At 53.3% G+C, this 27669-nt stretch overlaps 11 protein-coding genes across 11 annotated transcripts; 4 read left to right on the top strand and 7 right to left on the bottom strand.

The window, feature by feature from the left end:
• Positions 1 to 343: 343 nt before the first annotated feature.
• Positions 344 to 948, bottom strand: BO86DRAFT_395375 (thiamine-binding protein; the record flags this gene model as incomplete). The annotated part of the gene is made up of 4 exons (XM_025673311.1): positions 344 to 407; positions 490 to 592; positions 677 to 782; positions 883 to 948. The coding sequence occupies 4 exons, from the start codon at positions 946 to 948 to the stop codon at positions 344 to 346; spliced, it is 339 nt and encodes a 112-aa protein (XP_025531823.1).
• On the bottom strand, positions 883 to 3070 carry BO86DRAFT_406380 (putative pyruvate dehydrogenase E1 component alpha subunit). The gene is made up of 4 exons (XM_025674175.1): positions 2483 to 3070; positions 2284 to 2417; positions 1743 to 2197; positions 883 to 1648 (listed from the first exon to the last, which is right to left on the bottom strand). The coding sequence occupies exons 1-4, from the start codon at positions 2588 to 2590 to the stop codon at positions 1149 to 1151; spliced, it is 1197 nt and encodes a 398-aa protein (XP_025531822.1). The 5' UTR covers positions 2591 to 3070; the 3' UTR covers positions 883 to 1148.
• Positions 3071 to 3101: 31 nt separating this feature from the next.
• On the top strand, positions 3102 to 5391 carry BO86DRAFT_136994 (uncharacterized protein). Its single transcript, XM_025666155.1, has one exon. The coding sequence runs from the start codon at positions 3341 to 3343 to the stop codon at positions 5309 to 5311; it is 1971 nt and encodes a 656-aa protein (XP_025531821.1). The 5' UTR covers positions 3102 to 3340; the 3' UTR covers positions 5312 to 5391.
• A 178-nt stretch (positions 5392 to 5569) lies between these two features.
• On the top strand, positions 5570 to 7427 carry BO86DRAFT_406377 (BSD domain-containing protein). Its single transcript, XM_025674174.1, has 2 exons — positions 5570 to 6576; positions 6686 to 7427. Exons 1-2 carry the CDS (start codon positions 5607 to 5609, stop codon positions 7048 to 7050), a joined length of 1335 nt encoding a protein of 444 aa, XP_025531820.1. The 5' UTR covers positions 5570 to 5606; the 3' UTR covers positions 7051 to 7427.
• A 277-nt stretch (positions 7428 to 7704) lies between these two features.
• Positions 7705 to 10039, bottom strand: BO86DRAFT_406376 (RanGTP-binding protein; the record flags this gene model as incomplete). The annotated part of the gene is made up of 6 exons (XM_025674173.1): positions 7705 to 9523; positions 9574 to 9608; positions 9676 to 9744; positions 9813 to 9870; positions 9934 to 9965; positions 10019 to 10039. The coding sequence occupies 6 exons, from the start codon at positions 10037 to 10039 to the stop codon at positions 7705 to 7707; spliced, it is 2034 nt and encodes a 677-aa protein (XP_025531819.1).
• Positions 10040 to 10387: 348 nt separating this feature from the next.
• BO86DRAFT_385536 (translation termination factor GTPase eRF3) lies at positions 10388 to 13267 on the top strand. The gene is made up of 6 exons (XM_025671129.1): positions 10388 to 11901; positions 11965 to 12017; positions 12071 to 12232; positions 12285 to 12608; positions 12664 to 12825; positions 12886 to 13267. Exons 1-6 carry the CDS (start codon positions 10503 to 10505, stop codon positions 12949 to 12951), a joined length of 2166 nt encoding a protein of 721 aa, XP_025531818.1. The 5' UTR covers positions 10388 to 10502; the 3' UTR covers positions 12952 to 13267.
• Positions 13208 to 14361, bottom strand: BO86DRAFT_385535 (uncharacterized protein). The gene has a single exon (XM_025671128.1). It carries the CDS (start codon positions 14025 to 14027, stop codon positions 13425 to 13427), a length of 603 nt encoding a protein of 200 aa, XP_025531817.1. The 5' UTR covers positions 14028 to 14361; the 3' UTR covers positions 13208 to 13424.
• Positions 14362 to 15267: 906 nt separating this feature from the next.
• On the bottom strand, positions 15268 to 15885 carry BO86DRAFT_395368 (uncharacterized protein; the record flags this gene model as incomplete). Its single annotated transcript, XM_025673310.1, has 1 exon — positions 15268 to 15885. The coding sequence occupies one exon, from the start codon at positions 15883 to 15885 to the stop codon at positions 15268 to 15270; it is 618 nt and encodes a 205-aa protein (XP_025531816.1).
• A 967-nt stretch (positions 15886 to 16852) lies between these two features.
• Positions 16853 to 17539, bottom strand: BO86DRAFT_375490 (uncharacterized protein; the record flags this gene model as incomplete). Its single annotated transcript, XM_025670483.1, has 1 exon — positions 16853 to 17539. One exon carries the CDS (start codon positions 17537 to 17539, stop codon positions 16853 to 16855), a length of 687 nt encoding a protein of 228 aa, XP_025531815.1.
• Positions 17540 to 18346: 807 nt separating this feature from the next.
• Positions 18347 to 23150, bottom strand: BO86DRAFT_136941 (uncharacterized protein). The gene is made up of 5 exons (XM_025666154.1): positions 23019 to 23150; positions 22678 to 22966; positions 19775 to 22609; positions 19073 to 19726; positions 18347 to 19016 (listed from the first exon to the last, which is right to left on the bottom strand). Exons 1-5 carry the CDS (start codon positions 23058 to 23060, stop codon positions 18394 to 18396), a joined length of 4443 nt encoding a protein of 1480 aa, XP_025531814.1. The 5' UTR covers positions 23061 to 23150; the 3' UTR covers positions 18347 to 18393.
• A 620-nt stretch (positions 23151 to 23770) lies between these two features.
• BO86DRAFT_303276 (WD repeat NOL10/ENP2 family protein) lies at positions 23771 to 26259 on the top strand (the record flags this gene model as incomplete). Its single annotated transcript, XM_025667570.1, has 6 exons — positions 23771 to 23807; positions 23859 to 23887; positions 23951 to 24031; positions 24091 to 24160; positions 24220 to 24273; positions 24332 to 26259. 6 exons carry the CDS (start codon positions 23771 to 23773, stop codon positions 26257 to 26259), a joined length of 2199 nt encoding a protein of 732 aa, XP_025531813.1.
• Between the last annotated feature and the right edge of the window lie 1410 nt (positions 26260 to 27669).

The following is a 27669-nucleotide window of genomic DNA, read 5'->3' as shown; positions in this document are numbered from 1 at the left end:
AGTACTTGGTTATTGAGATGTAATGGTGACTGAAAAAATTCTTCTGTTGAACCTACTTCGAGGCTCTGAGAGTGGTATCGTATCGTCTGTAGAACACACGCTAGGCAGGGTTCTCCAGCTGCGTAGCAGATACGTCCCCAATGCTTCTATCACCCAACACCACAACCTACACCCACGAATATCCGCTCTACTACATCTCAAAAAAGGACAAAAAAAGGCACAATTTCATTACTAAACCTACTCCAACATTCCTCCCCGTACAACAATCCCCCTCCACTCCACCAACCAAAACAAAGATCCAATTATCACTTTTCGAGATCTTCGAAAACCACTCGCATCGCAATCAAGTAGACAACACCCTCTCCACGGAGGACATAATATCCTCCATCGGCTGCATCTTATCGGTCCTATCAACAAGAACAACAACGCGTCAGCACAACCAAAACCCCCCTCCTTACATCAGAGAAACGACACAGAGATTGAACATACCGTGTTGCGATGCGGATATCCGTCTGGATCCTGCCCACCCCCTCGTTGTGGATCATGGTGTGAGCGCATCCGATGGTCTGCGACACTTGGTCCCACGTTCCCTCTGCAGATATTCCAGCCTCATCGTCAGGGGTCTTCGCTTCTTGACAGAGGTTTTATAGGGCCATTGTTGGGAGGTTGGACTCACCCACGGTAGTGCCGGTGGCGTGCATCTGGGACTTGAGGCCGGTGTTCTGGATCAGACGCTGGATCTCGGCGACTTGCTTGGAGAAGGAGACGTCTTTGGAGCCGATCTAGTAGTTGGTTGGGGTGAGTACTCTGTTCTAATGGGTGTTGTTATGGGTGGGTTCGAAGTAAAAATTGAGGGAGTCGTAGGTGTGAAGTAGTACGTACGGGGATAAGCGAGAAGTCTGCGGTGCAGTACTCCGGGGTGGCCAAGGGCGGGTTCTGGAAGACCATTTTGATTTGCGTTGGTTGGTTGTTTTGTGCTAGCTGACCTGTCTCTTGCTTAGGAACTATGAAGGGCAAGGTGATTTGTCTCCTACGATTTGGGGGGAATGGTCTCTGGCGCTCTGATATATCCTACACAAGAGGATGGGAATCACATGCTATGAATTCACTATGAGGAGAAACCCTTCAGTGGCCCGGCCTTGTTCGTCCTAGTAGTACGTCTCGTCGACGGTTCTACCCCGCCTTTGCAGGGGCTCGCTACCAGGGACGTAGATATCTCGGAACAGCACGTCCAGCCGTGGCTCTGGGGCAGGCATATGATCTGCCTCTTCCGCCTCGCGGTCGACCTTGCTGCGAACCTCCTTCTCCGTCGCCTTTGCGTCCTCCTCTGAGAATACACCCCATTCTATCATTTGACCCTTGAGGACGGAGATAGGGTCGTGATGCCGCTCCGCCTGGATCTCATCTCGGGACCGGTATGTCGTGCCTGGATCCGACACGGAATGTCCGGCATACCGGTAGGTCTGGTACTCGTACAGCAACGGTCCGTTGCCCGCTTGGACGAATGCCTTACCGTAACGCATCGCAGCCAGCACCGCGAGGACATCCATCCCGTTGATGCGCAGGCCGGGGATATACTGGCCGCGCTTATAGAAGTCCGTCATGGCAGATGACCTCTGCACGGAGGTGCCCATTCCATATTTATTGTCTGAGGTTGGCCTTTAGCGTTACGTCGGAACAGTGGAAACTTGAAGTCCCGCCAAGACGGGAAATTGCAAAGAAGAGTGTGCGAAACAACTTACTCTCACAGCAGAAGATGATGGGCAGATCCCACAGCTTCGCCAGGTTATAGGCCTCATGGACTTGGCCCTGGTTTGCCGCACCGTCGCCAAAGATATTGACGGTTACGCTATCTCGATTGCTGTACTGCTGGGCGAATGCGATTCCCGCGCCAACCGGAACATGCGATCCCACAATGCCATTTCCGCCGAAGAAGTTCTCCCGGAACATATGGATGGAGCCCCCTTTCCCGTGGGAGATGCCATCTTGGCGTCCTAGCAGCTCCCCGAGAATAGACTTGACGGTGGCGCCGCGCATCAAGGTGGTTCCGTGGGAGCGGTAGGCGGTGATGAGCTTGTCGTCCCTGGAAATTCCATGTTCAACCCCGACTGCCACGGCTTCCTGGCCTATGGAGAGATGACAGAAACCACGGACTTTTCCTTCCTTGTATAATTTGTCGGCTGCCAGCTCCATGCGCCTGCGGGGGAAAATTGTTAGTATGTGCCTCTGGGTTGGTTGTGTCGTGTTTTTTTTTTGGAACTCAGTACGAAGAGCCAAACTGACCTGATCATGAACATGTCATGGTATAGTTGTTTGAGCTGTCGTTTCGTTGTTTCCAGTGTGTATGGAGGTGCCTCGAGGTTGTATGCTTCGTAGCTTTCTTCTGCGATCGGGACCTTGAATGGTTTGTCATCGTCCTATATAGATTAGGATGATCAGGAGTGATCTACGAAGACGACTTCAACGCTGATTCTTTACGCACCGTCGGTAATTCAGCGATATCGGCGACGTGTGCCATACATCGCCGGTCAGAGTAGCATAGCCGCTTCCACGGAGGCGGTGCCTTGAACTTCAGAGATCGTGACAGCATTCTCGCTTAAAGGGACGACTCGACGGTCTAGATCGCTCGAATTAGTCGGTACCCAGTATTCACGATGCTGGCTTTAATTTGTGGCTGAGCGCTGTCGATTTCTGTGGTCGTCCACCCTCATTTAAAGTCTTCCTCGTAGTTTGCGGAGGACTATCATGCTCGGGAGGAACGTATCTGTGACGCAATGCATGATTAAAGCTTGCACCTGCTACTGTAGCTCTGCACTCTGCCAGTGGCCGAGCCTGTGGAGAAAAAGAGACGTAGATGTGTTCCAAGCACCCAATGGCTTTTGACCCTTGGATATATGTAAGAATTCCGTGGACGGGTTTTGACACTTTACCGGGGTCGTTGTATACATTCAAAACCTTAGGAACAGAGAGTAAGTATATCACTTTTGACAGCTAGATCATTATTTTCCTGGAACTGCGACTCATTCTCACAAATTTGAGCCCCTTGCGAATCGAGCACAGTCTATCAACATGTTGGATGACAAGAAGTTGGGATACATCATTGCACAGCAGGAGCGATGACGAAGGATGAGTGCCTCGGTGCCTGCGGGTGTGCACAGACCACGTTCAAAGAACGGCTCCGACGCGCGACGCGATTTGCCTCAACAGGGAAATCAATTGAACACCAGCCCAGCTTACCAGCATCAGGCGCCCGGTCGACAAAACCAACTTGGAAGACTGCGACACTTTCTCCTATGGCTCACTGTGACTCTTCAAATCGATCCTACCGTCCTATTCTGCGATGAACCAAGGGGAGAAAAACACTGTTTCCACCGCCCAGACGAGTCACCGCCCATCCTTCCAAACGCCGGAAAGGCCTTCTGCGGGTGCACGCCGTTCGACTAGTATAGCGAATGCAGCCAAGGGCCAGTCCTGGTGCGACCCGCCGGCGTCTTCTTCGTTCTCTGCAAGGTCATCGTCCAAGCGGAACCATGTCCCTAGCACGTTAGATCAAACCACCCTCACGCAGATCGACTTTGTGACGCCCACACCCCCGCCCGCCCGATCAGATGAAAGCCCCCAGTACCTCAATGAGAAGCAACCGCAACCGGGCCGGAAAGCCGATCATGAAGTGATAGAACTCGATGACGATTTGAACAACGATGACGATTATCGGCCGCCATCTAGTCGCCAGCCTCGCCGAGCCCGTGGGGTCAGGTTCGAACAAGGGCCGAGCGGCACGTCGACCGGACCCTCGACGTCCAGCCGTCCGCGCGAAGTAGACTCCAAGTCGAAGCGCAGGAAGAGTGGCGGGGGCGTCAAGGGCAACAAACTAGACAAGGATGCAAAAAAGGGAAACAAGACGTTGACACAGATGGACTACGTGCGGCGCTATCTGAAGATAGAGCCGGACGATGAGGTGAAGTTGGAATACACTTATACCACGCCAAAGAAGAGCGACAGGAAGCAAGCAAATCGGCGCGCTTCGGGTACTCTGGCCCCGCATTCGGACCACTTCTCCGAGCAAGAGGCCTCAAGCGGAGGCAAGAAACGGAAACTGAGCATCGCTGCTGATACGAAGGTCAAATCGGAAAATGAGAAGGAAAATTACCCTCTAGACCCTGGCTCCGTTACCCCTCGGGCAAAGCGGGAGCTAGAGATACCGTCGTCTCAGTCGCCTGAAAGCTCGGGTATCGCATTCATCACATCGTCGCAATTCCGTACTGCGACTCATTCGCCGTTCAAGCGCGACGCTGTCGACACTGCAGGCCAGTTTATAAAGCAAGAATCGCCCCTGTTGCAACGCATCAAAGAAGCATCTCATAGCCCACCGAGCGAAGATCCAGAATCTAATGAATCCCAGCCTGCCGCTTTGGTTCCAGACTCGCCACTACCGCGCAATTCCGTGAGTGATCAAGGCAGTATTGCTCTATTTTCTGAGCACGTGAAGTCGGAGGAATCCAGTGAGCAGCAGAGAATTAGTGCACATGTTCCTAATACTCAGAGAACCGTGGTATATGAGACAGACGCGGAAACAGACTACGGTGACCTGGAAGATGATTTGCCTAACACCATCGAATCACCTCGACAGAGGAAGGTACCGCATTACGACCCCGGTGCAGCCAATCTCGAGCATGAAGATGCCACAGAAGAGAGCTCACAAGCTCTTCCTCCAATCGCTCCTTCGGAGATGGAAGAAGAGTCGGGGCAGCTGCATCTAGATGATAATCTCACTTCAGATGCATCATCAATATACTATCAAAGAATCCAGCCAGCCACTCAGTTTCCCCTTGGACCAGTGCCAAATCTGAACACACAGAGACTGGCCGAGCTATTTCCGGATGAATGCAACGATGAAAGCATCGCTACCATGTCATTGACAGAGCCATCTACTAAAACTCTCAAACGCATGACTGTTGCATCCGAGACCCAATCTTTGGATTCCGAGACGCGCATAGATTCGGATCAGACATTGACTGAACTTGTTCCGGAGTCTTCGCCAATTGTACGACATGACGATGGCGGAAGCGTCAATTTCCGGACGCCCGCCCACCGTCTTGCTTCGCGAGATATAGTGCAAGTCGAGTCTTCACAGCCAGCAGACAGGCATCGTAATCGATCCCAGAATCAAGATGACTCGGGTCCTCGCGGCTTGATCAGAAGAAGTGACCTACTCACCTCAAGCGTGATGGAAAGCATTCCACTGCCGGTGTTCTTGATGGATAGCCAGGACACAGTTGGAGAACCCTACAGCTCTCCCAAAGGGTCGTAATATCCGAGGGCTGAAGATACCTGAGTATATGATACATAATGATACGAATACATGAATGACGAGCAATTTCTACATCTTTACTACATACGACACTGCACTTGTACCTCTTTCATCGCAGCTGTAGACTAACTACCTAGTATGTAAACTAGACCCTGAAACTACGTGGGGGCGGTCGGGCCGTTGTAACCCCGGGAACCGAACCGCCCGACCGCCCGCCATTGACCCGCCGCTCCGTCATTTGATCTCCCAACTCCAACTCCAACTCCAACCCGCTCGTGATCTCCAACTGACAGAGATGGATGTAGCGTACGACCACATCCAGGAGGAGATCTTCTCCTCCAACGACGCCTCGAAGAAGGAAACCGACCCGAACGAGCCCGCCCAGACGGACCGCTCCAACGTCGATCTTAACGCCGAGCTCCAAGAAACCTTCCGCGCCTTTTCCGCCAGCCCCTGGGGTGCACGCATCGGTGGACTCTGGGATAATGTCCGCAAGCAGGGCGAGAGCTATTACGAGGGGGCCCGGCAAGAGTATGCGGCTGCCAGCGAGGAGGCCGCCAAGGGCCTTTCTGACCTGCGGAGCAGTCTCGTCGGGCGCACGCGGGGTCTCTCCCTGAGCACGGCGTTCAGCTCAGGGGCCAGCACCAGCAAAGACGAGACGTCCACGCCGACCGGTACCGCCTCTAAGGTCGAGACAGACGCATCGTCGACTGCTGGAGAGAAAAGCCGCGATGCCGGCGGCGCTGCGGATGCGGCTTCCAAGCCGGATGAGGGGTTCCTTTCCCGCTTCAAGGCCGAGGCGGCTCGTCGACTGAAGGAAATCGAGAAGGCGGAGGAGGCTGCCGATGAGGCGATCCTGCGCTTTGGCATGAACATCGGTCAGAAACTGCGCGAGGCGGTCAGCATCGTGCCGCCGAGCAGTGAAGGGTCCGGCGAGAAGCCGCTCTTCGAGAGCAAGGATGCGGAGGGCAAGCGGGTCATCCACGCCACGCGCTTCGAGGCCCAGCTGCACGTCATCCACTCGACTCTGGAGAGCTTCTCCAGCGATCCGGTCAGCGAGCTCTGGCCGGCGTTCAAGCAGGAGTTCATGGTCGCGGAGAAGACCGAGGCGATCGCCGCCGATCTCGAGAAGTACCCGGAGCTGCGCGCGGCGATGGAGAAGCTGGTTCCCGAGAAGGTGGAATACGCTACCTTCTGGTGCAGATACTACTTCCTTCGTCTGGTCATTGAGACTGAGGAGCAGAAGCGCAAGGAACTCTTGCAGGGTATGTCTATGTCCTTGTCTTGCCATGGTTACAACCCGTCAGCTGTAGTCTGTTCAGACATCGGCTGCGGCCTCTGCCATAGATTACTCTTGCTGACAATGAGCTATAGGCGCAACCGTCGATGACGAGGAAGTGAAGTGGGACGATGACTCCGATGAGGAGACTGACTCCCCCTCCACCCCTCAAGTCAAATCAAACACTACTGCCGCCATCCCCACCACTACCCAAACCGCCACGCCTGTCCCTGCTGCTGCTGCTGCTGCTGCTGCTGCTGCTGCTGCCACCACCGTAACCGCGGCTGCCGCCGCCCCCGCAAAGACCGCCAACCCAACCGAGCCCCGTCGCTCCAACGACCAGCAATCCCAACCTGACAGCGAATCCAGCTACGATCTCGTCAGCGGAGCCACCAGCCGCACCCCCGCAAGCCCCAAGGAGAAGCCCAAGGACGATGACAGCGACGACGACTGGGAGTAATTGTCCAGTCTCGTGTAAACCCAGTAGCATTCCGCGTTCCAAGTCTCTTTTCCTTACCTCAACCGCATACACCCGACCGCTGGCTGGTCTGAAGGATTCGAAATCCCCTTCGTCCAATTATTACCTAGTATTTTGTGCAAGGAGTTATGGCTGCCTGTTCTCAATTCCAAACCTCTTTGATTGTGATGGCGTTAAGATCCCCGATTCGATATCATATCTCATTTTCCCCCAATTCTGATCACGTATTTATTACCCTACACCCCTTCCACCCGTCAGCAATTCGTGCGTATCCAACTAGCTGTGTTTCTCTGCTGCCCCCTCCGGCTTTCTCCATTAGTGATACTCTAGTCACAATCGAGGAGAAAGGTGGTTTGCCTGGCACAGTGGCACAGATGAGAAGTAATTCTATCTAGTTACAATGTCTATCATCATCCTTTACACAGATACCGAGTCCACACAAAGATCTCGGGAAGGATTCAAGCATAGTTTCAACAGGCCGCACAATCTTTCATCAAGATATTGTAGATCAGATCATTATCTTGCGTCATTTCGAGTATGTATGTGACGAAGTACGGGATTCTTGAGCAATCAATAAATACATGATGTCGGGATATCCTGTCCGTCTATCACCCCAGGTCAAAGGCGGCGTGGGCATTAATGCTCCGACCCCTCCACACTGGGCACGGGGGTCGACCGTCTCGACAGCGGGGACCCCCTCCGCGAGGATCGGTCTTCCGCATGCAAGGACGACGACAGCGACCCACCCGCCGTCCGCAGCTTACTGGGATGCCGATGCCTCTCGGCCCGCCCGCCACCGGTCGCGACAGAGGACAAGGGCGTCTCGGGCGTGGCCTCCCGAGAGCGGAGGTGATAGCCGCGATGGACGCGGTCGCTGGGGGAGAAGGGGTACTCGCTCTCATCGTCGCGGCCGAAGCGGAGCGGGGTGGTACCCCGAGGATCATGGTCGTGGGCATCGTAGGCGTACTGGTAGTCCTCGCCGCGGCGCTTGACGGGGCTCTCGTCGTAGGGGTCCCAGCCGACGCGGCGGCGGGCGTCGGCGCGGAGCCGCTGGCGGTGGTGTTCGTCGCCGCCGGCGCCGGTGGTGGAGGACTCCTCGAGGAAGAAGTTCAGGAGCTCGTCGCTGATGGAGAGGTGGGATTGCTGCTGGAATTGCTGGAGGGAGGTGAGGCGCAGGAGGGTCTCGAGGAGGGAGAGCGAGGTGCGGATGTTGTTGAAGTGCGGGTTGGAGACGGTGGTGGTGGTTTGCCGGGGGTTGGGACGTGGCGAGCGTTTGGAGGAGGATGTGGTGGAGGCTGGCGTGGGAACCGGGGAGTTGTGCGTCGGGTTGAGGGAGAGTTTGCCCATGGCTTCGGAGTTGGGGTCGTCTTCTTCTGTGTCGGAGGATTCGGAGTCGGAGGTGTCTTCTTCGGTGTAGACTTCGAAGGCGATCCATTCGGGGTCTAGGTCCTTGGGGAGGCGCCATGGCGAAGGGCTGGAGTCTTCGTGGAAGCTGGGGTGATCATCGTCGTTGTTGTTGAGCTGGGCGTCGAGTTGGGCTTGGAGCTCGTCGGGCTCGTCGTCGTCGTCGTCCTGGCTGTCGGAGACGTTGCCTAGCTCTGACTCGTCGCGATCCAGCATGCGTCGTGGCGGGATGGCGTTGATGTCTCGTTTGAGGAGGAGGACGGGGTTGTTCGTTTCTCCCTCGGTGCTGATGTTCAGGATCTTGCCGGTGTCGGCGTAGAAGATCTTGGAGATCTGGTGGATGGGCAGGATCTCGCGCACTCCCGCGGTGTTGACTCCTTCGAAGTGCTCGGGCTGCGCTTCGCCTTCGTCGAAGGTGTGCACTCGCCCATCGTCGAGGTCCTCAACTATGAGCACTTGGTAGGCGAATTCGTCCACTCGTGCGTCTCCAGGGAGGCCTATGTGCCGCGTTTGCCGGTGCTGCGGATGTGTTGCCAGTCCCATGGGCACCCGACGGAGTTTCAAGCGGGCTTTGTGCATGACCTCTTTCCAGGTTGCCTCGCGTATGCCGTCCTCGTCATGCGGGCGGAGATGACTTGCGAAAAGCATGTACATCGATAGTGTAAATGTTGGACCAATCTGCACGGCGTGGGACGGAGTCATGGAGTACTGGGTATCGCCTGCGGTCAGGAACGTGCTCGCCTGCAGCAACCGAGAGGGAGACACGGTTGATGGTAGGTTGACCGACAGCTTAGCGCCAGAGGTAGTAATGGCCAGGTTCATCAAAGGTACTGCATCTTCGATGCGCACAAGCAGTTTCTTGATGTCTCGGATGATATACTGGATTTCTTTCTGCTGCTGCGAGCGATCGCGGTTGGGCTTGGCTCCTCGGACGTAGAGCTCTTCTGATGTTGCAGCCTTTGCCAATCGCTGGCCCAGAGCCTGTATGTCCCATCGTAGAGATTTGGTGAGGGATACTGCTGATTCTAACGATGTGTTTCCTCTTGCAGCGCTGCGGGGAATCAGAACGTGTCTAACTATGCTGTTGGATTAGGGACTCACATAAGCTCAATCATGTCGATAGCAGGAGAGATGACCTGTCCATTCTCTTCAGCACACTGTTCTATACTCACGTATAGAAGTCTTGGAGAGAACGAAGCCTACCTGGATCTTGCTCTCCAGGCGGTGCTGTAAAGAGAGCAATTCGTCTCTTTCCTCGCAATTGTCGACATTCTGAACTGCGTCAGTAACGAAGTTTCCAGAGATATCTGACTGAGCGAGTGACGAAGTTCCGAACTGACTTTGAGCAGCCGTGATGACTGACGGATGGCATATTTGGCTGTGATGGCTATTCCCGAGCTACATGTCCACTCAGTGAGCTAGCTGCCCGACAAGATCAGGCCAAGAATCGCCGAGTCATACCGAATGGCATAGTTCATTGCCTGCTGGGTGAGCTAAGATAGAAGTCAGTTTGTGAAATAGCGAGACAGGTGACATGAGAGCTTACTCTGAGCAAAAAAGCATCCATTTTGCCTCCGATCTATGGCAGCTGCAGAGTGATGTAGATCGGCGATAGCTGCTGTATGCAACTGGCCCGTAGCGGCCTTGGGTTGCTCTGAGGTGTTTATCGGTGATGAGCCACCCACGTTGTCTGTTGTTTAGTTTGACAGTTCAGATCACCATCCATGAATTTTGAACCTTTGTTTTCAACTCTTCTTTGTCACCTGCTACGAGCTTGCAATTCTTCAATCGGCGTAACCAGCAACAAACGCGGCAAACGCAACACACGCGGAGGGCGGGGAAGAGACGCAGCTGAGTCAGCCACCAGCAAAATCAATCGGGCTCCGGAGAAAAAACGCCCCTCATTTGGCCTTTCACCTTGTCTTTCACCCCTCTTACCCTCTTTCCCGTCCTCCAGACCTGTTTCGCGATATCTCTGGGACGGTTTTTGAGTTGTTTGCTCTATTTGCGGTTTTCCAGCGTTCTACACCATGGCCAACCAAACCCCCGAATCCTGGGAGGATGAGCTCTCCAGACAGACCGAAGGTGTGAACCTGAACAGCAACGGTCGTCGCCCGCAACAGCAGTTCAACTACCAGGGCTCGACCTTCACTCCTGGCGCTGCTTCCTTCACCCCCGGCGCCGCTTCATTCGTTCCCGGTCAGCAGTCGTACGGCGGATACCCCCAGTACGGCCAACAATACGGATACCAGCAGCAACAGCAGCCTTACGGTCAGTACGGAGGACAGTACGGAGCCTATGCTCAGCAACCCGGTTACAACCAATACTACAACAACCAGCAACAATATGGTGGCTACCAGCAGCAGCCCCAACAGGCTCAGCAGCCTCAGCAACAACCCAAGCCTGCTGCGGAGCCCAATCCCGCTGCCCCCAAGCCCGCCGCTAAGGTCCTGAGCATTGGCGCCGAGCCCAAGGCTAAGGTTCTCAGCCTCAGCGGTGCCAGCGATTCCCCCAACGCTCCGAAGACGAAGGTCCTCTCCATCGGCGGCACATCCGCCTCCCCTAGCCCCGCGACTTCGGGTACGGCCACCCCCGGTGACACCAAGGGCGCTGCTGCCGCCGACGCCGCCGCTAAGGTGACGGCGTCCAAGGCCATCGAGAAGACCGAGAAGAAGGCCGAGGCCAAGGCTGCTGCCAGTGGCAAGTCCTCCCCTGCTCCCGCCTCCGGCCGGTCATCCCCCGGCCGTTCCAGCCCTTCCAGAGCCGAGGTTGCTAAGGCTGCTCGCCACGCCGATGCCGTCGCCCAGGAGCAGAAGGCCGATGTCGACGAGGCCACCCTGAACGAACTTTACGGCGAGCTGGAGAAGAAGGAACACGTCAACGTGGTTTTCATCGGACACGTCGATGCCGGTAAATCCACTCTGGGAGGCTGCATTCTCGTCGCCACTGGTATGGTCGACGAGCGTACTTTGGAGAAGTACAAGAGAGACGCCAAGGAAATGGGTCGTGAGACTTGGTATCTGTCCTGGGCTCTGGATCTCAACCCCGAGGAGCGCGCTAAGGGCAAGACCGTGGAAGTCGGCCGCGCCCATTTCGATCTCCAGCTGAAGAACGGTGTCACCAGAAGCTGCAGTATCTTGGATGCCCCTGGTCACAAGGCCTACGTGCACCACATGATCGGCGGTGCTACCCAGGCCGATGTCGGTGTCCTCGTCATCTCGGCCCGTAAGGGTGAGTACGAGACCGGATTTGAGAAGGGTGGCCAAACCCGTGAGCACGCTTTGCTTGCCAGAAACACCGGTGTGCGCAAGCTGGTCATTGCCGTCAACAAGATGGACGACCCTACTGTCGAGTGGAGCGAGGAGCGTTTCAAGGTTTGCACCACCAAGGTGGCTAAGTTCTTGGAAGCTTTGGGTTACGCAAAGGCCGGTTAGTACACAATTTATTGTTATCGCTGGAAGTGCTGCCAGACATACTGACAGCTCAATCCAGACTTGACCTTCATGCCCATCAGTGCACAGACCATGGTCAACATCAAGGACCGGGTAAGTGAAAGTCGTCCAAATCACGGAATATACATGTTGACAGGTCAATATAGGTCACGAAGGACGTGTGCCCCTGGTATGATGGACCTTCGTTGCTGGAGTACCTCGGCGACATGGAACTCCCTCCTAGAAAGCTGAATGCTCCTTTTGCCATGGCTGTCAGCGCCAAGTACAGGGATATGGGAACTATGGTTGAAGGCAAGATCGACAGTGGTGTATGTATTCCCCACAATTCCTGTTTTTTCCTGGTCTCTAACAATGCTACAGATCGTCAAGAAGGGTGCCCAAATGGTGGTCGTGCCCGGCCTTGCTAAGTGCGAAGTCGCTGCTCTGTATGGCGAAACCGAAGACGAAATCGCCACTGGCAGCTGCGGTGACCAAGTCCGTATGCGTCTTCGTGGTGTCGAAGAAGAAGACCTTCTTCCAGGTTTCGTTCTGTGCTCTCCCCGACGTCTGGTCCACTCTGTCCACTCGTTCGAGGCCAAGATCAAGTTGCTCGAGATCAAGGGCATTCTTTCTGCCGGTTTCAACTGCGTCATGCACGTGCACTCGGCTGTTGAAGAAGTCACTATCGCCGCTCTTCTGCACAAGGTATGTCCGCCCATTGTCGCAATGCCCGCTCCTTCGCTAATGCTTATCTTCGTAGCTCGAACCCGGCACCGGTCGTCGCAGCAAGAAGGCGCCCGCCTTCGCCAGCAAGGGCATGACTGTCATCGCCAGAGTTGAGGTCACCTCGACGGCTGGACAGGTTTGCTGTGAACCCTTCTCCTACTCGGAGCAGATGGGACGCTTCACCCTGCGTGACCAGGTAAGTAGCCAGTCTTCCCAGATATGCTGAAATCAAGCGCGCCGCTAACATGACCGCTAGGGACAAACCATTGCTATCGGTATGATCACCAAGCTTATCGAGAACGAGGAAGTTGTTGCCGAGTAAATGCGTGAATAATCGGCTGTTGGCATCCATTGCATAAGCTCCCAATCTCTCTTACCGCGGCCAACAGGGAAAGAGTTTGTCGGGCTCGGCAGATCTAGGGTGGCATGGGCGGGAAACACGGGCTCGACAATGACAAGCTTAACGTTGGTTGATGATGATGAATTTTACTTTTTTCCCCTTCTGTTTCGTGCTAGACTTTTGATTCCTGAGTCGATCGATATAACGCGACTAAAAATCACGCCATAAAACTCGCCATGCCCACCCAGCATTTGCTTCAGAATACACCAAGACCAAAGAAAGTCTTTTAGTATAGTATAGTAAACCCATGGCAGTGTATTCATCTATATCACAAGAGAGAAAAAAAGGGGAATCGGAATAAATACATACATACAGCTCGGAAAAAAGCATCGCAGCAAGCAAGCAAGTATCAAGCACAACCTCCACCTCCGAAAACAAAAAAATCAGATGAAGCATCACCGACGCTTCTTCGACACGACCGTGGTAAACCCATCATCATCGACCTCAGGCTCGACCTTCTCCCTCGGCGCGCGCACCAACGCCGGCGCCACCGCAGCATCACCATCAACCATATCCACATCCATCTCCTCGTCCTCGTCCTCGTCCTCATCATCCTCATCCTCACTATCCTCCTCTCCCGTCCCCGCCCCAGCCGCGCGCTGAATCCCCGCAACAGCCGTGTCCCCGCCCTTCCGCTGGTACACCTCCCACATGTGCTGGATGCCGGCGTACTCGCCGCGCTCCGTCTGCGCCTTCATCTCCATGATCTGGTCCGCGACGGCGGCGGCGCTCTCGTCGTCCACGTCCACGTCGAACTCGTCCGTCATCACCTGCACCAGCACGTCCTCCAGGTCGTACGAGTCCGTCTCCGGCCGCGTCGCCAGCATCTCCGAGATCGCCCCGCACAGCCAGTCGCGCTTGTCGGCCGAGGTCGGGCCGCCCCAGAGGGATTGCACGGCCAGCGTGAGCGCGGGCCAGTTGTGCAGGGCCAGCGTGATGCCTAGGTCCAGGTAGTTGGTTCCTGCTGGCGGAGCCGGGGGTGAGGGGTGGGTGGACATTTTGGTGGTTGTGGTGGTGGTGGTTTTGTTGGGGGGTTGGATGTGCGCAAGTAGAGTTGGTAGGTGGTTTGAGTGTTTGAGGCTCGAGGGGAGGGTTGAACTGAGGATTGTTGTTGTGTTGTGGTGTGTTGTGTTGCGGCGGGAGTTGTGGCGGGGTACTGTACTTGGTTTTCCCGGGGCGGTGGTTGTTTGAGGACCGTGAGGGAAGGGTCGGTGTAGGATTTGAGGAATCTACGCTCTAAAGAGAGTAGTAATGGGGAGATCTAATTGATCTGAATAAGAGAGATGTAATGCGATTCACAAGGAACAGCGCTGGCGCTCGCTAGTATTGATAGCTTTCTGAATTTTTTTTTTCTGCCGATAGGGATGGATGCTCTATCGGGTGGCTGATTAGATAGATAAGCGGTCATGTGACTGTTTTCCATCTAACTATGTTATGGCTGGTAAGGAGTCTCATGCTCTCTCGATTCTTGATTGCTGAGTAGGAAGGAGACCTACCGGGTTGTTATAAGTGTAAAGATTGAAGTAAAAATGTTAAGAGTGATAGGGCAATCTGATGGGAGGTCGATAGCTTCACAGTGACTTTTGTTTCACCTTGCCAGCACCCAATCTCTAAATACATACTTCGACACTACAGCATGCTGTATATGGACGAAAGTTGGATGTCGACTCGCAAATGTAAGAAACCAGCCCGTAGAACTGTACATATTCGATGCTTTTCTCATCTGGAAATTGGCCACAATTTCTACTCTCGGTATAAGGAGGTGGTTCTCAACGGAGAGCATAGGACATGAGGTCTCAAGTATTTCCAAATCTCCCAGCCATGCCCCCGCGAGTCTGTGCTTAGGAGCGGTCATGATTTACAATTTGTAATTCACACGCAAGTATCTCGAGTGCTCAAGGGTATGGCTCACCTTCCGAAGAATAGCGGCTACCTGAACTGCAGAAAAACGTGGCTTTCCCAAGTGCTAGGAGATATGAGTGCATGTTATACAGTTAGAGCTTCTGGTTACATTGTAGGACATAAGTAGAATAGATCTTGGTAGAGTAGCAAGTATTGTATAACCAGGTTGCAGGCACTGATAAAAAACAATTAGAAAAGTTGATATAGATAGATTATCGCTATGGCGACTGCGTCCGAGTGTCAGAGACAGCCAGAACCTACAGAATATACTGAAAATCCAAAGACCCGAAGGAATTCACAATCCTCCCAACCCTCCGGGGGCAGTAGAGCCGATTTCTAGGCGGCGCTACTCCCCCCGGGAGTATCAGATCTACCCTGTACCCGCCCATATGCAGCAGCACGGCAATGGCAAACCAGATGCTCGACCATTGTTTTCATACGGTCCTGCATGACATTCTGGCAGTAGCGACAAGTCGCTCTCCGCCAGAGGGACGGTTCTTCGCCACCGCCGCCGCCGTCCGGGGAGATCTCAAAATGCTCTCGTTGCAGTTCGCCGACGAAAGCTTCTCCTTCTACCGTTCGAGCCCTGCCTTGAAGACAGGTCTGCACATGGGCCCTCAGTGATGCCGTGCGCCCCCCCACATTTTCGTGGCAGCGACGGCATACGAATCGGCGTTGGTTGACATGGGTATCCAGACCCTCGCCGTTGCGGCGGTGACTAGAGCCCTTGGAGGAGCGCGCTGAGGTGCTTTTGCTTCGCTTTTTGACTTCCCGGCAGCCGTACTGGAGATGCCACTCCAACGCGGAGATGGCGTCGCGCACGAGTCGTTTGCAAAGATGACACTGGAGGAGTCGGGTTCCGTCTTTGCCGTCCTTGACGTCAAAATGCTGGAGGAGCGCCTCGTCTGCTTCTGCTTCGGGGTTAATGGGCCCTGAGCGCACTGGCAAAGACATGGTGTTTCTGACTTACCAGAGAGAACTGACTGTACTGTATAGGTGAGCGAAGATGTGCCAGTCGAGATTCCTGTTCAGGCGACTCTGTCAGTGAAGGATGCACTGTGACTAGAAGAGGAGGCCTGGACGGGAATTTATACTATCTCTCAAGCAAGCACCCAACAGCACCCAACATTCAGTGCGATCCCTTGAGACGGAAAGCCCCGCATGTGCATTCATCAGGGTCAAGATCTGCAATCAAAGGGTTGGTGGATTTTGCCAGTGTATGTCTGATGTAGGAGATGTTTCCAGAAAAAGACGTATGTGCTCAAAGAACAAGACATTTGGAAGCCTGGCTCTTGAGTAACGAGTCTCAAAGAGATGCTCACAGAAGAAGGAGGTCTTCTGATGTGTAGGTCAACTGGGAGAATCGGTGTGGTTACGATGCAGCCTACATCTTCATTGTCGGTCTGATATATTCCTTCTATGTTATTGTTCCAAGCGGTGACTTTGCAAACTCATGTGTAGAGCAGTGGATAATAAAAAGACAAAGAGAGTTCAAAACTGTTTAGATGAGATCGTCATCTACGTAGTGTGTGTGGAAAGGTTTTCATGAAGAAAAGATGATGAAAAGGAGGTGATCAAGCTAAAGGAACTTGAGGGCGACGATTCCCAATAGGGAAGGAACTGGACCACTGAGGTGGTGACACAATTCCATCTACTAGTGTCTTCTAAATAATCTCTTTTAGTGTTTGATACATTTACAATGACTTCATAGCTCTGGTGTAAGATTCAATAAAATGGATTATCAAAATCCAGGTAAATAAGCATCAAATTGCGCCTACCCGGTCTACGCTAAAGCGAAACAGATATTCCGCTCGAGACGCCTACAAAACCCCAACAGGCGTCGGACTCGACGAGGATATACGTTTCAAAGGCGATGACTGTTCGCTGCTCGTGCTCCTCGAGACCCGATAACAGCATCAGTTTAATCAAAGGCCCGAACAGGGCACTCCTTAACTGAATGCACCATTTTAGCACCGCGAGTGGCCTTGACAACCGCACCGCAGTCGCGACACTTGGCCCACCGATCCGCCTTCTCGTCCCGGAAGAGCAAGAACTTGCGGCGCATCGCGCACCTAGCCAGATGGGCGCAGAGCGACCACCGCGTATTGCAGACTTTCCGGTCGCAGTCGCGGCACTGCGCCTTCAGCTGGAAGCCCTTAGTGCCGATCACGAACCGCTCTCGCATCTGCTCTGTTGTCAGCTTGGTCAGCTCGGGGGGTTGACAGTGTTCTCCATCGTAGTGCCATTCTTCCTGCTTGGACGATGATGTCGGATCCTTTGGAAGGTGGCCGGGGCACTTACCTAGCATCCGCTTCTGCGCGTCAGCGAGACGCTCTTTGCGACCCGGGCAAAAGTGCAGATGGAGCTGCAAATTGGTAGCAGACGGGAGAGAACTGCTGCTGGTCCAGGACATCCAGCAGTAGCGGCATTGCACTTGGCATGAAACGCGGTGGGCTCCGTCCTGTGTCACTTCCCCGTGGGTGGTGACCTTGTAGTAATCGTCCCACAAGGTGGGATCGGGGATCGAGGGAGCCTGTCGCTTGCCCTTTCTCTTTCCCTTTCCCTGCTGCAAAGACCTGGACCGGACGTGCTTAGCGTTAGTAGGCATGGTGTTTGTGGTTGTTTTGACTTGTGCACCTATGTGGAAGAGACGAGATTCTGTTCTTCTGTGAGAAAAAACCGAAAGTCGTGATGGAAGGAAAAGCTGAATGATCAGGAGACATGGAATGGTCCCTTTTATAATGAACCCCAAAGCATGATTCAGGGACTTCGAACCTTGCTGCTCGTTACTATGTCAAAGAGTTGTTGAAGAGCTCCAGTATCGTCCGTATCTAGTTGACAGTCTCCACCAAACCACAAAGAAATGAGCTGTCCCAAGTGCTTGGGATCAAAGGAGATCTCAGGTTGGCTTAAGGGGAGATATTCATCCTTGGCTTTGAAGGACATTGTATCCTTGAGTTGCAGTACGGGCTAGTCCGGTGGTTGCGAGCTGGCTTCAAAGCTGAATTGATGGAGGTTACCGACTCCGCTGTTGTGCTTTGTGGACAGGGTCATAGCCGGAGTTCTTCACAAACCATCATTCGCGTTCGTAGCATAGGGGCTAGGATTGTATTCCGAGTGCTGAACAAACAATGGCTTACATGCATAGTCTCTATATGCAGAGAGCTTCGATGTGTCGAAGAGCGCATGCATGGTCAAAGCTACCTGAACTCGTTAGCCAAGGTATATGGAATGATATTTTCCACAATCAGTCAACAACAGTCAAAGTCATTCGAACGCGAATCCAACCCGCTTACGTTAAATGGACCGTTCCCACATATTGCTTGAGGGACGAAAGCAAGACACCACGTTATATACAGATCGCCTAGGATCATATTCTAATAAGGTAAATAACACCATACGCCGTATCTTCACACCAGCCGCGACATGGTATAATGAACTAATATAACACATAAAGAATAATCAGAGAACATAGCTCAGAAGTGCCTGGGCCTTGACCACAGTAGCAATGTGCCAAGGTAGTGTACCCTGTTGCACTGCCCGAGTGCCCCGGGCTCGAGCCAGGGTCGCGAGATCACGGTACATGCTCAGGATCTCTCGAAGAACGGCGTCATACGAAGCTGAAGAACGCCTTGTGTAGATGATGTTGGCACCCATGGTATACACCCCGTCCCCGTCGGTAGAGCCTCTCCTGCGAAGCAGGTATCCGCTGGCCAGCGCGGGTCGATACTCGGTTTGATGCATAGAGCTGTTAAGGCGATGGGACAGAACAACGCCCCACGTCTCATCGCATATGTCCATGAGGAGGGATTCGGACTCTATTTCAGGATTGGTATCTGTCGGGGTCGGGGCGTTTAGAGGTACATTCGCTGCGCTTGGAGGGGTGGGCGCAGTGCTGAATTGGTCGGGTGAGGAAATACTAGGATTCGGCGTAGCGATGGGGGTGGTTGACGCAAGAGGATTGACTGCGCTCATGGGCAAAGGCAAGAAGGGTGGCTCAAGTGTGAGATCGGGCGTGGTACCGACGCTCAAAATTATCAATTCTAGATTCGCTGATCTAGACTTGTTATACTGTTCCGTGAGGGCTGTCCAAGCTGAGGTCGTCAGTAAACATTCAACACTCCTACAGTGGCGGACTTACTGTCAACCTCTTCCTGATCCACAGGATCTGTGTTGGCGACAATGACCCGCCAGCGCGCCTGAGTCCTGTCCATAATGTCCTTCGTTGCTCCCCAGATTTCACCGCGAACTTCCGCAATGCTTCTCACCGCGGACGAGTTGCGGAAGCGGAGGCAATAGGACATGGTTCGCTGCAAAGCGCCGGTGTTATCTGACCAGGCCACACTCATCCACCTTTGATCTTGACTTCTGGAGCACGCGATGTGGAGACACCTGCCTTCTTGCAGTGGAGAAGTCTTCTCAGATGAGAGTTTGAAGTTGATGATCTTGGGAAGTGGTTCTGCAAGAAGCACTGGAGGGGCGCCATTGACCAAGCTAGAATGAGGCGATTTCGGTGGGCACCGGCTATAGACCTCGAGAGCTAAGTTCAGGTACTCTGCTTGAGGAGGCACGACTAAAGATTCATTCGACATGAGAAAGTCGAGGGGGACGATCTGCAACACAAGCTCATTGAGTTGGCGGGCCTGCTGCCTGTCAGCATCGGCCACATATCTCTGGAATAGACTCCAGAAGGCCGAACAAATATCGACCAAGGCCGCAGCCTGAGCAAAGGGATTAACGATATAGACGACAAGATTGTTGTCCTTGCCGGGCGGACTCTGTAGCAAAGCCGTACCTACACCTGGTTAGCGCTGGACCTCAAAATCAGGGAGAACTGACATACCTAAGTCCTCACAGATCGTCTGCAAGGATTGCATGATAGATGAATAGCGCGTGTGCGACAAATCGATGTCCCATGAGCCCATACCCCGATTGAACAGGTTTGAGCTATTCCCACGATCATGATTACCAAGATTGCAACCAGAATACACCAAGCCCAGACGGTCTAAAAAGGTATCCGCAGCCTCTGTGGCGGTATGGGGATGGATGCAATAAGCAAGTATATCCTTCTGACCATGGGCCGGTCCCAACCCAAACGTTTCCCAGAATGGGATTGCTGGTGGTAGTGTTTCCAGAAAGTCTTTGCCGCGGCAGACGCGTAGATGTGGTGGGCCGAGGCGAGAAATGGTGCCCTTGCTTGTGTCTTTCCGCTGCGAAGATTGTCGGGCCTGAGTGGTAGGCGAAAGTGCTACGGGATCCTGCAGCGAGACGAAGCTATTTAAATCGAGCCTTTCTATTCCGCCCATGAATGATTCGTCATCAACGCTTTGTGAAGAATGCGCCTCGTTTCCGCAGCCTGAGAGACCAACAGTTCCATCATACTTGTGGTCCAGAGAAGATTGTGTGATTTGATCGACCAGGATTTGGGCAATCTGAACTTGCAATTCTTTTTGAAGAAGGGCAGGGAATGTTTGGTTTTGAGAGAGCGAGAAGTAGCCGGTCAAGGACCAATCGGAAAAGGTTGATAGGAAGTTTCCTAAGAAGACGGAGTCCTCGGGACGTTGAGTTGCTGTGTCTTGCTCTGCGTTTATCGAAGTCTTTTCTGGGGACAAAGCCAATGAGGTGCCGGAATTGGAAAGACTGCGTTTTCTTTTGCGCGTAGGGTATGTAGCTGGTGAAAGATCGCTCTCAGCTTCACTCTCAGCGCCGTCAATGCTCGCAGCATCGCTTAACTCGGAGTCTGATGTTGCTTCCTGGAATATGTCGTCCAGCGGACTGCCATGCTCATCGGATGGTTTTACACCCGCGCTTCTTTTCGATGTTGTAGTGTGGCGAGGAAGGCCAATGGTTGGGATATCACTGCTCGTAGTGGTGGCGTTCTCAATTGTGTCTTTCCCACGCATCTTAAACCAGAACTTGCCTTCAGAACTGTATTTCTGATCCCAGCTGGAAATCCCCTGCTTGAAATGAATGGGTTTATAATACCCTGGCATCTGTCCTTGCTGGGGCGACGGGTGACTCTCGGCTTGTGGCTCAGGGAAAAGAAATTTCTTGACCTCAACCGGACTCAGTGGAGGGCTTATAGTGCCGACATTGTCTTCCTGAGGCGATGGCAGAGGGACATTCTTTTCATGCAGAGGTTGTTCGCTCTGAGCTTCCGTAGTAACGTCCACTTTGTCGGCTTCAGGCGCAAACATCTGATCTTCGACAGCTTCTTGCACCAAGCCGGGAAAGGTGTGCTCAGCCGGTGTAGGTTGTGCTTCAAGTTGATCTGTCACAGTAAAATCCGGCATTTCATGCATGGGATCTGGGTGATCTCCTTCGTCCATACGGTCAAACCCCGGTTCATCGAAGAAGCTGAAGTCTGCATCCGTAATCCCTTTAGCTCCAAAATCCCTCTCATTCATATCACCAAACAGATCATCATCATCGTTGGTATCGTACAGTCCAGATCCAACAGCAAGACCTGCCGAAGGGCCGAACCCAATTGTCACATCCATTGCAGAGCGATCCTTGCTGTGTGGCTGGCCGAAAGAAATCTGCCTGGTCTGCTGGGGAAAGGCTGAACTGTTGTATAAGTCTTCAGAGAATGCATCTGAGGAGACTGTGGTCGGATTGAGCCCTGCTGTCGTGGCCCCGTCTGGTGGCGTGGGATATACAAGGCCTGCAGTCTGTAGGTCTGGATACTGTGAAGCCCGAGAAAGGCTTTCCAGTCCTTCAGGTAGACCAGCCATATCGGGAGTAGGTGCATCTTGGTCCTTGGTCTCTGATTCCTGGGCGATAGATAGAGGCTTAGGGCTCGTTTCGTTAAGGTTGGGCTTCTCTAATACGTGCCACTTTTCTGCAAATTCTAGAGGGTTATCAATGACAGCACAGACGCTTTCCATTTCACCATAGGAGTCTGAAGATGCTGATTTTGTCCTTCTGAAGCAGTATATAGCTGGCCAAAGAATTCGCTTGAGAGGAAGCGTTGATAAGCCTCCATCGTTCGGCCGCCATGTTTCCCCGGCCAGCCTAGAGTAGAACGGTTCCCAAACTTCAACCTCCACCCATGAATCCTCACCAATGCCATTTACTGGAAGACCAAAATTGGCAAGCCAGCCCAGCACATTGGCCATCCACTGTTTGCGATTCACTGGGTCCGATCTATCAGACCCAATACCCCCGGTGTTGTAAGGGTACGGAGAAGAACCCACCCTCTGAGCTGGTCTTGTCGTCACTAGTCTGGCAATCGACCCGCTTGGAGAAAGCCAGAGATCTGTGCCGGGGGGGATGTCATGGCTTTCTGGAGAATCTTCAGGGTTGCATAGTCTCAACAGACCAGGTTGTGGTACGGTTTGCAAAGCCACGGTTAGTTTTCCAGCAGATATCAGTTGAACTTGGAGCGTAGTCAGCGCTGGAACGAAAGTGGAGCTCTCAGCACTGTAGCCGACGGTCTCGTGGAGACCTCGTTCGTCTAGCGTGAGCAGGGTCCGTGACCCTAGCGGAACTGCACCAAGTTGCTGTATCAATTGAAGACTTAGCGTTCCCATCAAGGCTGAGATGAACGAAGCGTAGATCGTGACGAACGGTGTAGGCGCACTGGGTCTTTGCGGCCCGGCTGCACTCGTCACATGTTGAGGCTCCACTGAAAGGTTCTTGACCAAATCTGACGAGGAAACACTGCCAGAAGACGACACTGTGAGGGCAAGGGTCAGCGCTCACTGCAGCGAAAAGATTAGCTTTGCGCCCCAAGATATCACATACCTTTCAACGTAGTAGAGCCGACGAGAAGCCTACCCGTGTCATCTTTACCCCGACTTGCTGCCACAGAGGCCAGGGCCTCAAATCCGGGAGTAGAGGAGAAAGTCCAGAGACAGAGTCTTCGAGGATAGCTTGAAACCAGGCAATTCAGATTCCTCAACCTAAGCTCAAGATCTTTGAGGCGGCTGAGATGTTTCAAAATAGTATAGCCATTTGCAGGAGATTCGCCGGGTATATTGGTTATACCAGGCTCCTCGGTATAGATTCTCCAATATATTTGCGAGAATCCATCCTGAGGATCAGGTTAACAGGATGTTAAAGGTGCTTGCGGGCAGTTGACTTACAATGACGCGTATGTTGGTGACGGACCCGCCTGGAAAGTCCATGGTTTAATTAAAAGCCCCTTTGGAAATACTGGCGATTTTTCTTTAGCTAGCCAGGAACGCTTCCACTGGCGAAATAGAATTCATCTCCAGGAGCGCATTCCCAAATGGTCATATCTCAGTGCGATAACATGGAACTTTTGGCAGTCAGTAAACAGATCAGCTTCCTGAAGCCATCGCTCTTTGGGGGGGGGGGGAGTTTAAGGGTTCGCGATCAAGGTAATACCGGAGTAAGGGGGTGAAGGCGTATGTATATATAGTAAACTGAGGTAATGTCAAAGAATACCACGCGCCATGAAGCAGCAGCAGAAGAGATACAAGAGCTAAGGAGAGAAGGAGATGGGGGGGGAATGAATGGATGGGGATGGATGGATGGATTGATTGATGGATGGATGGATACGATATCAGCATTCCCGAAGAGGCGAAATGGCCGCTGATTTCCCCCAGATGTTCCGATGGGGCCCTTTGGAAAGTTTGCAGTGGCCCTTTCAGTCTTGCACCAATTCAGTTTCCATCCACCCACGGAGCCTGGTTCGGCCCGCCCCAGCCAATCATGTAGCACTTCTTTCCGCAGCATCACGTGCTCACCTCCATCAGCTATCGATACCGTAATATTCTGGATCGCGGCAACTTTTTTTGCCCGAAAAAAAAAATAAGTCCCTTATCGACTCTGACTGGCGCTGCGCTGCGATTTCTAACGCTCTCACCTCGCCATGAAGCTCTCCAATCAGTCGGAGGTTCCGGTCTATAGTGAGCTTCACAACTCATAAATTTCTGAATGAGATACTAACGGTCCTGCAGCGATCTCGGGCTCCAATACTGCCCGTGAGGTAAGGACTCGGTAGCATTCCAGCAAAGACAGCAAGACTGATGCTGACGGTATATGGTTCTAGCTCCCAGAATGGCTTGCTAGGCGGAGAAAGAGGAGTTTGAAAAATGATCCGGAGTGGGCGAACAGAGTTGAATTATTGCAGGTCAGGACCCGACCACCACCCATGTTCGGCTCTTATCAGTTTCTAATCCTTCTCACTAGGACTTCGGGTTCGAGGAAGCCAGTCGATGCATTCGGGTCAGTGAAGATGGAGACTGGGTTATGAGCACAGGTATGCGCTTGCGCAGGCATCGACTGTTCCGTATAGTCAACTAACCCGCATCTCCGCAGGAACGTACAAGCCGCAGATGCACGTTCACTCATTACAAGCTCTGTCCCTGAGTTGTAAGTCTTTGATGAAAATTCTACTTTGAAGTCTTCTCTTTGCTGATTCCACCGGCAGACGCGCGCCACACCGATGTTGAAAATACTACCTTCCTTCTACTCTCATCGGACTACTCCAAGTCTCTCCACCTTCAGTCCGACCGCTCGCTCGAATTCCACACCCCCTCGGGCATGCACCACAAGACGAGACTTCCCAGATACGGACGGGACTTGGTTTACGATAGACAGACAACGGAAGCTTTGGTGCCCGCGGTTGGTGTCAACAGCGACGGCATGGGAGAAGTTTTCCGATTGAACCTGGAAATGGGACGATACATGCGGAGCTTTGAAGTTGATGTGGGCGGCGATGACTTTACGTCTGCTGGTGGAGGTACATTGCAGGGTGGAATCAACACGGGCGCTGTCAATACAGGAGCAATCGCCGAGGAAAGTCACAATCTTCTTGCCTTCGGTACCTCGAACGGGACCGTCGAATTCTTCGATCCTAGGGCGAGAAGCAGAATCGGCACTCTGGTATCGCCCGCGCACGGCCCCGATGAGTCTCGACAAGAGATTACAGCGCTGGAATTCCACAGATCTGGTCTAACGCTCGGTACGGGTTCTTCGAATGGACTCATCTTCCTATACGATCTGCGCATGTCTCGACCCATGTTGAAGAAGGACCAGGGATATGGCTTCCCCATTCACACATTGAAATTCCTGCAGCCTTCCACCGCCTCCCGCGAACAGACTCTGGAACCCAAGATTCTCTCAGCGGACAAGAAGATCATTAAGATTTGGGATCCCCGTGACGGAAGCCCTTGGACATCTGTTGAGCCTGCTGTAGATATCAACTCAGTGGCTTGGTGCAAGGATAGTGGAATGCTTCTCACGGCCAACGAAGGGCCTTTGCAGCATTCGTTCTTGATTCCCCAGCTTGGACCATCGCCTCGCTGGTGCTCATTCCTCGATAACCTTGTTGAAGAGATGGCGGAAGACCCGAACGACCCCAACGCATTCAACCCGAGCCAGGCGGGCTCTGTTTACGACAACTACAAGTTCTTGACCGTTCCTCAACTCAAGACCCTCAACCTGGATCACCTCATTGGCCGGACCAGCCTGCTGCGGCCTTACATGCACGGTTACTTTGTGGCTCAACAGCTCTACGAAGAGGCCAGGCTTATCACCAACCCCTACATGTGGGAGGAAGAGCGTGCCAAGCGTGTTAGGGAGAAGATCGAGAAGGAACGCGAGAGCCGCATCCGTGGCAAGAAGAAGGCCGCCGTCAAGGTCAACCAGAGACTTGCCGAGAAGCTGCTCAGCATCGAGGAGAAGAATGAGCGCAAGAGGGCGCAGCGTGTCCTCAAGAGGGGCGGCGACGATGACATGGTTGACGCTCCTGCCGCCGCCGCCGCCGCCACCACCACCACTGACGAAGCCGATAAGAACCCTCTGGGCGATTCCCGTTTCGCTAAGCTCTTCGAGGACGAGGACTTCGCCATCGACGAGACATCGCGTGAATTCCAGCTTCTCAACCCCAGCACCGCGGTCGAGGCTCCTCCCCGCAAGGAAAGAGGCCTCACCGCCGTGGAACAGGAGATGGTCGACGATGTCCGGGGCAGCTCGGACAGCTCCGACTCGGAAAGTGATGGCGGACAATACAAGTCCAAGCCCGCCGCTTCCAACAAGATCTCCACCGCCTCCTACCGCCGCAACAAGCAGGGCCGCAACCAGGAAGCGCCCCGCATGGAGATCTCCTCCTCCACCAACGTCAGCTCGACCCGTGACCGTTCCTTCGGCTCGCGCGCGCAGAACATGCGCACCAGGGACAAGCCCTCTCGCCGGGGCGGGGTGGTCGGCGAGCGTGAAGTCACCTTCACTCCCGGCGCTGGCAGGCAGCAAGGGAAGAGGAGCTTCAACCGACCCGAGCAACAATCCACATCCTCCCACAACTTCCGGGCCAAGGAGCGTCGCAGCGCGTCCGGTAACACCTTCCGCAAGATGTAATCCCATCTCTTCCAACCCATCGAGCCCCATGGGCCTGGCCAGATCGGCCGATCACCCACTGCTGCTCCCGCTCCTGCTCCCGCTGGTAGTCGTGGTGGTGCTGGAGCTGGTCGGTCGTGCTACATACCGAGTCAAACCATGCCCACAGCTTCTAGCCCCAGCAGCTTCCAATAACAGCCTTGTCGTCATTGTGCGGGATAAGCTGGCTGACTGGACCCCTCCCCCCTCGTCCAGCTGCAATCCACAACAAGTACGCACGAGGGGGTCCTGGCGCATGGCGTCACATGATAAGATCCGCCACATCAACTCCGATCATGTCAACAATACTACCACCCTTATACCCCCCCAAATGAGGATACTCGCCCCCCTCCTTCTAACTTACCATCATCCATGATCTTCCCAAGCCCCGCCCACCTTCCTACCATCGACCTTATCCCGAAAGTTTCCCCCTCCTACCTATGTCACAGGACTTAGCCCCAGCTCAGGTGGAAACCACTTTGTTCAGCCGAACGAGCGGGCTAACCTGTTTTTGGAGATTCACAATAGCCCGGGCATTTCAGCCTAGGCTAGAGCCCAGGCCAGACTGTTCGGACGATGGAAATGACTCACTACATCATGATCTCCATCGTCTGAGTCAACCCGATTCAATCAGATACATGTACCATACCTAGAAAGTTGAACATCGGCACAGCAAAGGAATTGGTGGAGCATTGTTTGCCTCTTCTCTCTACCTTAGAAAAAGTTCTTTTTTTTATCTCTTTCATAGACTCATACCCCGGCGGTTAGGTTAATGCATATTTTCAAAAATTCGCTTTGGTCGCAAACTTTAGGACGGCTCTCAGAGATCGATGAAATATGTCCAAAGGCTCGTATTTCGACTAGTACCACAGCACAAGCTTGTTACAGCCCGCCTTTCAAGCCCCGGTTTCATAGCGTCGGAAAAGGAATTCATCCCAGTCACGCAAGATGGAGGTTCTGCACAAACAAGGCGAATTGAGGAGAAGTGAGCATTGTAGCAATGTAGATAGATAGAGATAAGATTAACGGAGTCAGATCAGAAAGGACAGATCAATGCCCATAAGGATATTAACTGTATGACGCTCGGAAATTCGATACAAGAGGAAGAGGAAGAATCCAAAAAAGCAGATAGGAGGAAGAAGATAAGAAGTACGCTGTTTCCACGCCAGAATGCAAAGGGGGAAGAAGAACGGTAGTATGACAAACATGCTTTAAAACCCAAGAAACAAGAAATTCGGGACATCAAGTCAACCTTATTCGCCGATCCAGACGCACATTGCGGGAGTGCTTGGAGAACCAGTCTATAAACTAACCAGCCGCCTTGAGATAAAAATGGAAGAACATGAGCACCAAAACAATACCGAAGATGTGAACAATGTGTGAGTGAATAGA

This window comes from Aspergillus japonicus (genome assembly GCF_003184785.1).
Source record: "Aspergillus japonicus CBS 114.51 unplaced genomic scaffold BO86scaffold_4, whole genome shotgun sequence".
Taxonomy (NCBI): Eukaryota; Fungi; Ascomycota; class Eurotiomycetes; order Eurotiales; family Aspergillaceae; genus Aspergillus; species Aspergillus japonicus.
This window is presented reverse-complemented; position numbering and strand designations above follow the sequence as displayed.

Excerpts from the sequence above, each read along its gene's own strand:
- BO86DRAFT_406380 (XM_025674175.1), bottom strand. The coding sequence starts at position 2,590 with ATGCTGTCACGATCTCTGAAGTTCAAGGCACCGCCTCCGTGGAAGCGG. Across the intron at positions 2,418-2,482 it reads ATATCGCTGAATTACCGACG|GACGATGACAAACCATTCAA; the intron begins GTGCGTAAAGAA and ends TAATCTATATAG. Across the intron at positions 1,649-1,742 it reads CATCATCTTCTGCTGTGAGA|ACAATAAATATGGAATGGGC; the intron begins GTAAGTTGTTTC and ends GGCCAACCTCAG.
- BO86DRAFT_136994 (XM_025666155.1), top strand. The coding sequence starts at position 3,341 with ATGAACCAAGGGGAGAAAAACACTGTTTCCACCGCCCAGACGAGTCAC.
- BO86DRAFT_136941 (XM_025666154.1), bottom strand. The coding sequence starts at position 23,060 with ATGGACTTTCCAGGCGGGTCCGTCACCAACATACGCGTCATT. Across the intron at positions 22,967-23,018 it reads TCACCAACATACGCGTCATT|GATGGATTCTCGCAAATATA; the intron begins GTAAGTCAACTG and ends CCTGATCCTCAG. Across the intron at positions 22,610-22,677 it reads CGGCTCTACTACGTTGAAAG|TGTCGTCTTCTGGCAGTGTT; the intron begins GTATGTGATATC and ends TTGCCCTCACAG.
- BO86DRAFT_406377 (XM_025674174.1), top strand. The coding sequence starts at position 5,607 with ATGGATGTAGCGTACGACCACATCCAGGAGGAGATCTTCTCCTCCAAC. Across the intron at positions 6,577-6,685 it reads GCGCAAGGAACTCTTGCAGG|GCGCAACCGTCGATGACGAG; the intron begins GTATGTCTATGT and ends AATGAGCTATAG.
- BO86DRAFT_385536 (XM_025671129.1), top strand. The coding sequence starts at position 10,503 with ATGGCCAACCAAACCCCCGAATCCTGGGAGGATGAGCTCTCCAGACAG. Across the intron at positions 12,233-12,284 it reads AAGGCAAGATCGACAGTGGT|ATCGTCAAGAAGGGTGCCCA; the intron begins GTATGTATTCCC and ends ACAATGCTACAG. Across the intron at positions 12,609-12,663 it reads TCGCCGCTCTTCTGCACAAG|CTCGAACCCGGCACCGGTCG; the intron begins GTATGTCCGCCC and ends TTATCTTCGTAG.
- BO86DRAFT_385535 (XM_025671128.1), bottom strand. The coding sequence starts at position 14,027 with ATGTCCACCCACCCCTCACCCCCGGCTCCGCCAGCAGGAACCAACTAC.